Source organism: Lissotriton helveticus, chromosome 12 (genome assembly GCF_964261635.1).
Source record: "Lissotriton helveticus chromosome 12, aLisHel1.1, whole genome shotgun sequence".
NCBI lineage: Eukaryota > Metazoa > Chordata > Amphibia > Caudata > Salamandridae > Lissotriton > Lissotriton helveticus.
Window position 1 is genome coordinate 904,017,758 of NC_136073.1, and position 12,823 is coordinate 904,030,580.

General features: G+C 46.6%; 1 protein-coding gene across 1 annotated transcript in view; it reads left to right on the top strand.

Moving 5' to 3' along the window:
* PLD2 (phospholipase D2) overlaps positions 1-12,823 on the top strand; it is a 372,737-nt gene that overhangs the window by 189,635 nt on the left and 170,279 nt on the right. Inside the window, exons 3-4 of the mRNA XM_078670622.1 lie at positions 5,310-5,467; positions 7,491-7,621. Coding sequence (XP_078526748.1) covers positions 5,353-5,467; positions 7,491-7,621 — 246 coding nt within the window. The 5' untranslated portion in view covers positions 5,310-5,352. The remainder of the gene's footprint in view (positions 1-5,309; positions 5,468-7,490; positions 7,622-12,823) is intronic.

Sequence of the window (12,823 nt, forward strand, 5' to 3'; positions counted from 1 at the left end):
TACGAAGCGCCCAGAAGTGCTAGTAAGCACCGTACTTTCCAGGAACTTTACCAAAAGCACTGAACTTGCCTAAAAGAACTTAATTTGGCAAATAAGAACTGTGGCATTTTAAAAAACATTACTGGAACCTACCCTGAAGCCTGATGACTGTATTTTGAAGCCTGCTTGGCAAGCATCCGGGGGGAGGGGTCGGGGAGGTCATAGCCGAGTGCATGGATTTAGGGCGCACTTGTCCTCTGCGCACTGCCCCCTGGCCCAATTAAGAATAGGGTAGCGTTGTTCATTTTGAGAGGACTCCCTGTACTGGTCCGCACTCTTTGTCACTCCACAAAGCTGAGGGACATCTCCCTGCCTGCCAAGGGTGAACTTGGCGCTGTGCTCCCCAAGGAAAGCTACTGCTGAGCACCATAGGGCCGAGAAGTTAGTTCTTCATAAAGACACTGTCCTGCACTTTTCACGTTTAGACGCTGTTGCGAAAGCAGGGCAGCCTCTCACTTTGACAAGCTTCAAAGCGCTTCAAAAGTGGCCCGGTACTGGGTTTTTTCTCATCTAAAGGTGTTTGTTGATATTTTGCTGTAGAATCCTGCTGTTTGTGTGCCCTTTTGCAGAATACGTGCGTCGGGGTCTTTGCCTATTGGACAAACCAATTCTGTGCACAATTAAGACTGTGTAAAGCCTGGTCCCTGTATGCTTTGTGTGAGCTGCATTGCACAGACATGTTTTGGTGCTTATGTTGCTTGCGAAGAGGACTATTCGTTGCAGGTTGTGTTCACCCTGAGATAACCCAGACACACTCTCCCCTGCTTCGCGGCACAAACACAAGTGCATAGCCCTTCTCTGTGCACACACCCCACGCTGACACTTGGATGCATGTTCCTCGGCTGTTACAATTTTGGCAGGTGTGTTATTTGCTGAGGTGGGAGCTGGCCTCGACAAAGACACCCAAATTGTTGTCAGAAGGACAACTGCTTAAATAACAGACCGTTCTGTTAAATGTCGCAAGAAGCATTAGCCCCCTGGTTCTCCTGCCCCTTCGCTGTGCTTGTTCTCCTGCCCTCTCGCTGTGCTTGCTCTCCTGCCCCCTGGCTGTGCTTGCTCTCCTGTGTGTGTGTGTGGCTCTGTGTGTATGTGGCTCTGTGTGTATGTGGCTCTGTGTGTATGTGGCTCTGTGTGTGTATGTAGCTCTGGGTGTGTATGTGGCTCTGGGTGTGTATGTGGCTCTGGGTGTGTATGTGGCTCTGGGTGTGTGTGGGGGCTCTGGGTGTGTGTGGGGGCTCTGGGTGTGTGTGGGGGCTCTGTTTGTGTGTGTGTGGCTCTGTTTGTGTGTGTGTGGCTCTGTTTGTGTGTGTGTGTGGCTCTGTTTGTGTGGCTCTGTTTGTGTGTGTGTGTGGCTGTGTGTGTGGCTGTGTGTGTGTGTGGCGCTGTGTGTGTGTGTGGCGCTGTGTGTGTGTGTGTGTGGCGCTGTGTGTGTGTGTGACACTGTGTGTGTGTGGCGCTGTGTGTGTGTGGCACTGTGTGTGTGTGGCACTGTGTGTGTGTGGCACTGTGTGTGTGGCGCTGTGTGTGTGTGGCGCTGTGTGTGTGTGTGGCGCTGTGTGTGTGCGTGGCGCTGTGTGTGTGTGGCTCTGTGTGTGTGTGTGGCTCTGTGTGGATAGCTTTTTTTGTAGGTGGCTCTATGTGTGGGTGGCTCTGTCTGTGTGAGGGTGGCTCTGTGTAGGTGGCTCTATGTGAATGACTCTGTGTGGGTGGTTCTGTGTGGGTGTCTCTCTGTGTGTGGGTGGCTTTGTGTGTGTGGCTCTGTGTGGGTGTAAATGCAATAGGTCATGCATTTGCCAGCGATTAAGCTATTGGCATTGTAAATGACAATGCCATTTATTTAACGATTAAGCTGTTAGCAATGTAAATGACAATGCCATTTATTTATGATTTTAATTTATGATTTTAAATTAAAAAAAAATGCCATGAGCAATGCCAATAGCTCTACCTTTAATAATGCCAAGAGCATTGCATTGTAAATGCTTGTTTTTCAGTGTTCCTAAAAAATCCTTGTTTGCCAGTGGTCAATCCTTCCTCTTTGTCCCTCCTTTTTGTCTTTCGTTTCCTCCCACAGAGCAGGTAACAACTACTACTAGTGCTATGGTTGCTTATCTGTTCATTTGGAGGACTCATTTTTAGGTCTTGCCTAAGCAATCCCGTTAGGGATGCTGGCGAGATTATAGTAAGGCTTTCAAAAGTGTACCCAAACTGCAGATCAGGTACAGTGCATGTGAGCACAACCACGCGCATTGTGAACAGCTGCTGTTTGCTAGCAGACACTTTGTGCACGCGCGCCGCGCTCTGCCTCTGCTGCCACTTCAGCTCACCAGGCTGCACACCCCCTCCCTCCCTTCCTTTGATCTCCGCCGCGAGGTCTCACAGGCTCCTCTCTGCCCCCTTCCTTTAATGGCCCTCCCCCAGCACAGAGCGCCATCGCTTGTTCTCTGATGTATTCTCTAACTCTATTTTATCTTCTCTCGTACTCTTCCATCTCTCGCCTTTGTTCGGATGTTTACACAGCACTGCTTGCACAGAGAATTTTAAATCACACATCCTCTATCCAGCGGATGGTCATCCACACCGCTTTTAAGGTATACTAGTGCTTTTAGGTGCAGTCGGCGTGCTAGCTGTGTGTCCAGGGCATACAACAGCTTGTTTCACACGCGGGGGACGAGCCATTTGTTGGCGGTTTATGCCCTTCTGCGTGGCCGGGTGCCATCATGTAATTACACTGCCAGCAGGCTCCTTTCTTCCCGTCATTAACGGGGGCATGGCTCTGCGTGGACCCCTAGTGCTAAGTACAGGGGACCTCTTCTAGGGCTCATACAACCCACCCAATGGCTTCTTTTCAGCATGCCTGCCTCATTGCGAGCCGCATTATTGAAAGTTCCATTGTTATGCCTCAGAGAGGCTGTCCCAACTCTCCACCAATAGGCATGGTATTCCCCTCAATTTTTTTTTTTTTAAACTCTCCCTCGTTTTTGATTTCAAATGGTGAACACTAGGCAGTCCACCAGAAACTGCAGTACAGTATCTTTTCAGAGATCTTACTGGTGTACCCAAATACAAGTTCGGGTTAAAGACACATAGGTACGAAGATTCCTTTTTAAGGAGAGACGTTCCATTTTAACACTTTAGTAGGTACATATTGAGTCGTTTAAACAAATAAAAAAAAACTCAGTTTTAGTGGGACGACTTGCAGTACAAAATGTTTACACTCACATACCACTGAGTGCCACACAATTACACGCCACATAATTACACTGCACTCAATGCAACATACACTCCAAATACCACTCAGTGTCATATAATTATACACCACATAATTACACTGCACTCAATGTAACATACACCCCAAATACCACTCAGTGCCACATAATTACACGCCACATAATTAATCTATCTATCTATCTATCTATCTATCTATCTATCTATCTATCGCCCTCACTCTATCTATCTATCTATCTATCTATCTATCTATCTATCTATCTATCTATCTATCTATCTATCTATCGCCCCTCACTCTATCAATCTATCTATCTATCGCCCTCACTTTATCAATCTATCTATCTATCGCTCTCACTCTATCTATCGCCCTCACTCTATCTATCGCCCTCACTCTATCTATCGCCCTCACTCTATCTTTCGCCCTCACTCTATCTTTCGCCCTCACTCTATCTTTCGCCCTCACTCTATCTTTCGCCCTCACTCTATCAATCTATCTATCGTCCTCACTCTATCTATCTATTTATCTGGCTATCGCCATCACTCTATCTATCTATTGCCTTCACTCTATCACCCTCACTCTATCTACCTATCTATCTATCTATCTATCGCCCCTCACTCTTATCTATCTATCGCCCTCACTCTTATCTATCTATCTATCTATCTATCGCCCTCACTCTATCAATCTCTCTATCTATCGCCCTCACTCTATCTATTGCTCTCACTCTGTCTGTCGCCCTCACTCTGTCTGTCGCCTTCACTCTGTCTGTCTCCCTCACTCTGTCTATCGCCCTCACTCTGTCTATCGCCCTCACTCTGTCTATCGCCCTCTCGCCCTCACTCTGTCTATCGCCCTCACTCTGTCTATCGCCCTCACTCTGTCTATCGCCCTCACTCTGTCTATCGCCCTCACTCTATCGCCCTCACTCTATCTATCGCCCTCACTCTATCTATCGCCCTCACTCTGTCTATCGCCCTCACTCTATCTATCGCCCTCACTCTATCTATCGCCCTCACTCTATCTATCTATCACCCTCACTCTATCTATCACCCTCACTCTATCTATCGCCCTCACTCTATCTATCTATCGCCCTCACTCTATCTATCTGTCGCCCTCACTCTATCTATCTGTCGCCCTCACTCTATCTATCTGTCGCCCTCACTCTTATCTGTCGCCCTCACTCTTATCTGTCGCCCTCACTCTTATCTGTCGCCCTCACTCTTATCTGTCGCCCTCACTCTTATCTGTCGCCCTCACTCTTATCTGTCGCCCTCACTCTTTTCTGTCGCCCTCCCTCTATCTGTCGCCCTCCCTCTATCTATCTATCGCACTCACTCTATCTATCTATCACATCACTACAGCATCACTCAGCACCACCACAGCATCACTCAGGGGCACCACAACATCACTATGCGCTACCACAGCATCACTGAACGCCACAGAATCACTCGTCGCCACCACAACATCACTCAGCGCCACCACAGCATCCATCTGTGCAACCATTCAACAACAACTGGTTCAAATATGCTCTCTCAATGTTTCAAGCTTTATTGCAAATGTCACAGAAAGATGTTAATATTTCACTTCTGTTCTTGGGTTTTCGTCACAATAAAATACACTGAACATAATCTTCACAAAAGTTATTTACCAAACTTTAAGCTATTGCCATTATAAATTACAATAACTTTTATTTAAGTATTAATTATTTAAAAAAATGAAAAGCCATTGTTATTTGTAATATCAATACATGTAAGTCACGTAAATACAACACATATTGCAGTACAAATGCTATAGGTGTCACATTTGCGAAAGTTATAACTATTGGCATTGTAAATGACAAAGCTTTTAATTATGCTATTTTCTAAACCAACACATTAATAAAAAATGTGTCATTTACAATATGTTTTTAGAAACTAAAGTATTTTTGATGATGCATAAGTCAGGGGTGTTGAGACAACCAGCGCTGGTGTTCGCCAGGTATTGAACCTCTATTTTTACACCACAAGCATGGATCTGTCTGACCTCTTTGAATCTCTTCTGTTTACAGGCCACGTGTATGGGTGATATTGGGCCACAGATAACCCCGCAGGATGATGAACGCAGATGGCACGGACAGCAATCTGCTGCCCAACCGGCTGGACCACTCCGTCCTGGACTTTGAAGATGACGTGGACGGCTTCTCGAAGGATGAAGAAGATGAAGTTGGTAAGGATACCGTGCTGTTCCGTCAATCGGTCCATTCTTTTTTTCTGTGGTGTCCCTATGCGTCATCATCAACCGCCATGATGCGTGTCTCCATCAGGAGACACCGTTCCTGCACGCTGCCAACTCACGTCTCCTTCGGATTACGATTTGGCCTCCAATGCTGGACCAGGAGAAGTAGATCCATGAAGATTTTTTAGGACAACCAGACTTAGTAAAGGATTCCCACTTAGACTCCATGCATGAAATGTGTCCAGGGTGGATCTGCTGAGAGTCCAGCATGAATCCAGCCCTTCTGGACCTGCGTTGGACACCCTCAGGTCACCGCGACAGGTCTCCAGTCTGATGGCCCTTTGTCTCGGGGGGGGGGGTCATTGAGCTGGCTCCCCCACACCCCCGACCTGTCCCAGACACTCGTCCTGAGTCTTAACAATAATTTGTTATTTTTCATTTTATTTTATTTGAAAAGTTTTATATAGCGCTGGCTCGACCCGGAGGTATCAGAGCGCTTTACATGCGGTAGGACATTGTTTCAAAACATTGTTACATAGTTAAATCAGTTGCTGGAGCGTACAAACATGCAGTCGTATCTCTAAATAAATCAATGCATTTAAGTCTGGGCTGTCTGTTTCAGGCTGCCTGCCCTGCCTCGCTCTGAAGCAGGAGACGGAAGCCAGGCAGTAAGTCAACTTTCGAAACTCTGCACTGTGAGGTCCTAGTAACAGTTGTCTTTCCATTGCAGCTGAAATGCTTCTAGAACATGTGACAATTCAACTGTGCAGTGTTTGAATGTTGATCACACAGACAAACATGTCCGGTCGCCACAAGTTTGTGATGACGCGGTCTGCAAGGCATGAAGGGGCCGGTGATTCTTCGCTAGCCGCTCCCCCCTACATGCAACAAACACAGCTCTGCACTAAAGTTTAAGCCAGAGAGAGGGGGGCGTGCTGCTCCCCTCGGGCAGATGTTCTGGACAGTTAGAGCTTCGCTGTGAGACAACTCTTTCATGAACTTCATGCTGAGAGAAGGAATTTGCTGAGCTAATGAATTCGAAGTCCAGGCAAAAAAAAAAAAAAAAACAGATGTTGCTAAAACATCCCACAGTTCCTAAAAGGAAAAGTATGTAAAATTAAATGAAAATAAAACAAAGCGTAACTTAAATTAAACTAAATAATTTAACTGTAATTATAATTTAAATTAAATTAGAATATACTGAATAAAACAATGGAATAAATGTAAAAATGGATTTGCAGTGGTTTTTCTTATACTTCTACTCCTGTTCCCAGAGCAGGGTGAAGGAAGGAGATTGAGCAGGCCAGGCAGCGAGGGAGCGGACGTAGGGATGTAGAGTGAAGGTGGTGATGGGGTGTAGATATTTGTTAGGATACGGAAGCGGCATCATGTGGGACGCAAACAGTGTGACAGAGGCGGAGGTGAGGCAGGGACTCCTGGATGAGGTAAGGCAGCGTGGTGGCTTAGAGAGGTGCTGGGACCTCCCTGAACAAGTAGGGTTTAAGAGTAGGCAATTTAAGAGGGGCAAGAGAAGAGGATGGCAGTGAGCGACGCTGAGGGAAAGAGTAAAAGCAGCAGGATGTAGAAAGGATAATATAGCCCGCCGTAGCGGGCTATACCGGCTATTAGAGGCCCGCTCCAGCGTTAAAGGTCTGAGCCGAAGGCGAGGGACTTTAACAAGGGAGCGGGACTTTAATAGCCGGTATAGCCCTGCTACTAAGGGCTGTAAGGCTATTAGAACAGAGGGCAGAATGTTCCAACAAATAAAACAAAGGCCTCTCTGAGTTTGAGGGGTTTAAATTCCCTCGGGCTCAGAGAGGTATTTACAAAAACAACATTGGACTGGCAAAAATAGCAACTCTTGATTGTAATTTCAGAATCCAGGTTGTTTCCTGCCCTTATTAATGCCTCTTCCTTCCTAGGGCTCTTATTTGTCCCAAGTTTGGTGATTTCCTTGTGATTTCTGCAGTGCTCGCCTCCACCACTTCAACCATATTTTATGTTTCATTTGCAGACAACCTTTGCAGCCGCTTCATGGTGGTGTACAACCTGAAGCCCGTCAAGCAGCAGGGGCAGGTGTTCATGAAGGGCGTGCCCATCACCGCGCGCATGGAAGGCACGGAGCGGTACACCAGCGGGTCCAAGGTGAGGAGCCATGGGTGGTGGTAGGGGTGGGAGAAGTCAAGTGTCCCCTCAGGGCTAGCATGGTCTTGTTGCAGCGATGCTTCTCCTGGCAGCCTGATGCTGAGCACAGAGGCATACTTGGAACATTAGCCACTGGACGGTGCCTTAGGAACCCACAAATATCTCCAGTTGGCTGCTTATCTAGGCAAGAGTTGAAAAAGTCCCACTCAACTGAGTTCAAAAACAGCTGCTTTATATTTTCCTCTCCAACGTAGCACGAGGAGGAGGGAACATGGCGTGCTGGGTCTGGCACAAAACGGGTCAGCGCGGACTCAGATCCATAAAACCACTTAAAATTCTGTGCATAAGTAGGTATTTGTCTCGGTAAGAACTGAGTTGTGTTTGAAGGATACATCTTTTAGGTATATAAACCTTCAAAGCATGTGGTCCTAATTTCATTCGATGTTCATTTGAAAATGTATTTACACAGAAATTCTAATTCAGTTGTACACATAGATGGGCAGTTGAACAAAGCTGGCTTTTATGTGGGAGCGCCGGTGACCATCCGTTGTCGTGTAGTTCCAACAAATCCCTAGGATCTGCGTGTTTGTGGCCAGCCTAAACATTGGGCGAGGTGCCTAGACTGATTCTGGGCACCCCCGCAGGATATGTTGGCCTAGAGACAAGCTAGCTGACAGTGCCAACACCAGCCCCCCTAACCCAAACAGGGAGCGAATGATTTCAGGCAACCACTGAGCATGACAACCCTGTCCCCTCCGGGATTGTGGTAACAGATCAGGACCTTTCGCTCAGTCTCTCGTGTGCTCTCGTTCTCAGAGAAGTATACAAAGAATACACAATGGGACGTTTTCAATACATTTATTGAACCGTTATTCTTGTATAGAATACATGTTCTGCGATAATCAATAGACAGAAGCACGCGAAAGTGATTACAAGCACCAAAAGAGTGAACAGGAGATACAGTTCTACCAGGGTGCTAAGAACAGTGTATATATGCAGGTATATAAAACCGAATAGTAATCAGGCGTACTCCTATAATGCAATCCCTAACTCCCGGAAATGCATCTTTATTTATAAAAAAAGCATCCTTGCGATGTATACGCAGATTAGTGTTGTTGGAGAAGTGTGGCTCAATGGTTAGAGCGGCAGACCCTGATGCAGAGGTCTAGCCGGGGACCAGGGTTCAATTCCCCGCCTCGGCGGGTCTTGGGCTAAAAAATTCCACGGACCTGATAATTCTCGCCTCGGTGCCTACTCTATTCATGGGTCCTTCTCTGCAACTCTGGGCAATAGCTTGCTTAATCTCAACCACGGCCCCCACAACGCTAAGGATGCCTGGCCTCCACCTTGGGGGTGCCCAGGAGTGGACACCTCACAGGGAAAGCCAGGATGGGTTCCACAGCGGTATTCGTACAAGCGCCTTGAGACCCTTGCGGGTGAGTAGTGCGCTATACAAGTATCAATTTACAATTTACAATTTGTTATGGGTATGCAGATAGCCATGTCACCCTATGGATGAAGATAGAACAACATTTGTACATTGTGCGTAAATGCCTTGTACTCGGTGTTCGAGGCATCATGATAATGTTGCGCGCAGTGAAGTGTGTAAGGTAAGCAGTTTCAGAGAAACAAATCCAACATTGCCACGCATTCCAATGTGTGCAAAAGGTGATCGTAAAATGTTATTGTGCAGAAAGAGGACAATGTAAGAAAATGTGGAGCGTTGCTACATGGGCCTAACTCCGACACATAACACCATGACAAACGCCTCAGATTCCCAAATGTGCGTCACTGGCTGCATGCAGAGGCAACAGGTGAAGCTAGATTTTGCCATCTAAACTCTAAAAGAGCATCTCCCTCTAATGGCAGAGCACAGGATTATTAAACCACCATGAGAAAGGCTCCGCTTTACGAGATCATTGGTGCCAACCTACCACGCATAAGATCACTCATGCCTTAGTTCAAGGTAGCACACCACTAGATGCTGTGTGCACTCAAACAATCAAATGTAAACCAATTTGCATAATTCTCAAATATTTAGTCTATATTTCATCTGAAAAGAATACATTCAGAAATTAAAAATCTCTGGCAATTTTTTTTTTTAACTGGGTTTCTACTATATTACAATTTCATGGGTAATATCTTAATACACATTCTTGTATACAAATGTCTTCACAGAGCTCAGACTCTGACAGATACAAAAACACAACTACTGATTGATTGATTGAGACCCTGTTATACTGTGTCAATGCACAACAGGTCACCTCAGCATCCTTACTAGGATATGTGTCGAATGCTCACCTGTCGTCTATTAAAAAAGAAAGTTGACGCAACGTTTCTGTGCTACTAGATTTTGTTTGGACCTTCCTCTGGACTAGCACACATAGACTCACCTTTGCATAAATAATGCTATTATGAGCATTTCACAGTGGAGTCATTGTTGACAATGTCCCCCAACAGTCAGTAGACAATATAAAGTGTAAAGAAACAACACCTCAGTTAAAACACATCTGGCTTGTAGACACCCAGCACAATACTAGCGGATGATAGCAGTTTTCTTCTGGTTTATGAGAAAACTCAAACTTTATGTTTTTTATTAAATAATTCATAATGTTTACTGGATGACGCAATCTCCGGTAGTCGCTGTTGGCGTGCTCTTGTCGTATACTGGCTTCTACAGGTCGAATTGTTGTCGTCTTCGGTCGTTCCTAGATTCATAAACTCTCTCCAGAATGCGAAAAACAGTAACACGCCAGGTTGCTTCATTTTTCAAAGAACTCACTCCCTCACTCCAGCAGCCCCCTTCCTCACAAAGCGTATTTCTCACTTACTTTTAGAATTCGTCGGTGGTGGCACCCCCTGTTTCTCAGAAAGGCAGGGGTGGCGGTAGAAACAGAAGACTGCTTTCGATACTTCCTGCCTCATCTAATTCACATATGACCCTCATTGTGTAGACGCAAGGCTACTACGACAAATGGATCCATTCTTCCGGTGTGTAGATGGGACGTACTCGCCCTGTACCGACCACACTCCCTGTGCGCCATCTTGTGGTGCCCACCTCTCTCCTGTTGCACAGGGGGAGGAAAGGAGAGTTACTTTAGGACCACCTTGGACCTGGGAAAGTGTCACTTTAGTGCTTTTCTGGCTGGTGTAAAATCATAAGCGGAAGTTTACACACACAGTTTAAAGTAAACTATGGAGAGCTGTTAATGTCTGCAGATTGGTGGAACCGTGCACTGGACGTTCATCACGCGCTGCACTTGAGTGAGGTTCTGCTGCACGACTCCAGCTTCTCCTGGAGTAAGGTGGTCATTGCTCCGTCCTTAACTCCTCCTCCAGGCTTCGATGCGCTGCAGTGGAGTCTTTCTAGAGGCGAGGAATCTGCAGGAAGAAGTAGCCATTGGCGGAATGGGTCATCTGTAGTAAGTTCCTTCCCTGGGTCCCCTCTCCTCCCCAGGTACCTCGAGGCGCCTGCTTTCTGTCGGATGGCCCTCATTGTGTGTGTTTTGCTGATGCGGTTTGTCGCACTGCCTCTCCCTCCCCATAGAGGTGCAGGACTGGGAGTGATTGCATCACAGGGATTTAACCAGTTTGATGTCCTCTTTGATAAACTGACCTATGGAGAATTCGTTCCTGGAAAGACCGCACCCCACCAGACCCCACAGGCATCTTTGCTGAATCCATTCCTCTCTCTGGATGTTCTCTCCTTAAATCCTGTTTCATTTCTGCTTTCCTTCCCGTTCACTCTAGTTGTCTTCCTTCCTGTGGTCGGGGGTGCCTCCTGTCTTCGTCGGGCCATAGCCTGCACTTAAGACCCCCAAACAATGTATGCTTCATGGGCCGAGCCCCTTGTTCAGCCTCTTCTTCCCAGAATACCTGCAACTCTTGTCCAGAACTTCTCGTACGCACTATTCGATTGTGTTGACCTGGTGAAGTTAAGAAGAGTCACCGTTGCTTCTCTGATGGCCTCTTGTGGTTTATCCCAAGATCACACATAGCAAAGCTCAAGAAGCAATAAAGAATTGACAAATGCAGACAGTTGATCTTTGGTCTGTATATATTTCACTCTGGCTCTGAGGGCTTGTGACATTTCTGATAGGCTTGTGAGGCAATGGGCAGTCTAACAACGGGACCACGCTTACACTCCTAAGTTGAAAATGCAATCCAGACGATGGTATTGGACACTGTCGCAAGGAGCTATGGGCCAGATGTATGACCTGCCAAATACCGAGTCGCAAAACAGTATTTTGCGAGTCGCAATTTAGTTGTGACTCGCAAAATTCTGTTTGTACATGGGCCCATGTTTTTTAGCGTGCACAAACGGGTCTAAGACCCGTTTGCGCACTCTATAAACCATTGTACATCTGAAACTATGTCTGATAATGGGGTATATTCAGATATGGGACCCGGTGTATGATGTTCGCTTGGGGTTCGTGGATTTTCCTGAGAATGGCGGCTCATCAGATATCTGAGCTCCTGGGAGCGAGGAGGTGAGATCTCATCAATGCATCTGTGGTGAAACCCAATGCACAAAGACTACCATTTGTAAGTGTTACTAGTGGTCATCTGCTGGTTTTGATTCATCTCCTTCTGACCTAGTATTTAAGCATAAGAAAGGTCAGAGTTCATACCCTGCCTGTCGAGGCCTTCCTTCTGTGGTTTAAGCACGGTCGGTGGTGCACCAGGTCCTGGCTGTGCCTTTGTCCCAATGGAAGACACCGGCTTGTTCTTCGGCTGGATGGGGATGAGAGTCTAGACCGCATCCGATGGAAGCATTGCTCTTACAGCTGGCCGGGTGCATAGCAGTGATTCGAAACTCAACTGCGACAAGTCCAAGAGCTTGGCCTACAGCCAGACTAAGTCTATCTGCTCAGGAGTCCCCAACCCCCCACGCTGCAATCCATGCTAAGGAACCTTGGTCTATTTATAAGAACTTGGCTTTTGATTCTCAGGTAAATATGATTACATCAGCAGGCTTCTTCCATCTTAAACTGGAGATATTTCCATTATGGACTCTAGAGTCGGACATTAGCCGCACAGGCGTTTGCTCGGTTGAGGATGGCTCATTGAGTAGACCCTGTCTACGGTGGCTTGTCCAGACTACAGGTGACACAGAATCCAGCTGTTGGCTGATACTTGGATCTGTGTCCGCTTCCAGTAATAGTTTTCACTTAACAGGAACAATTGACATGACATCAGTAA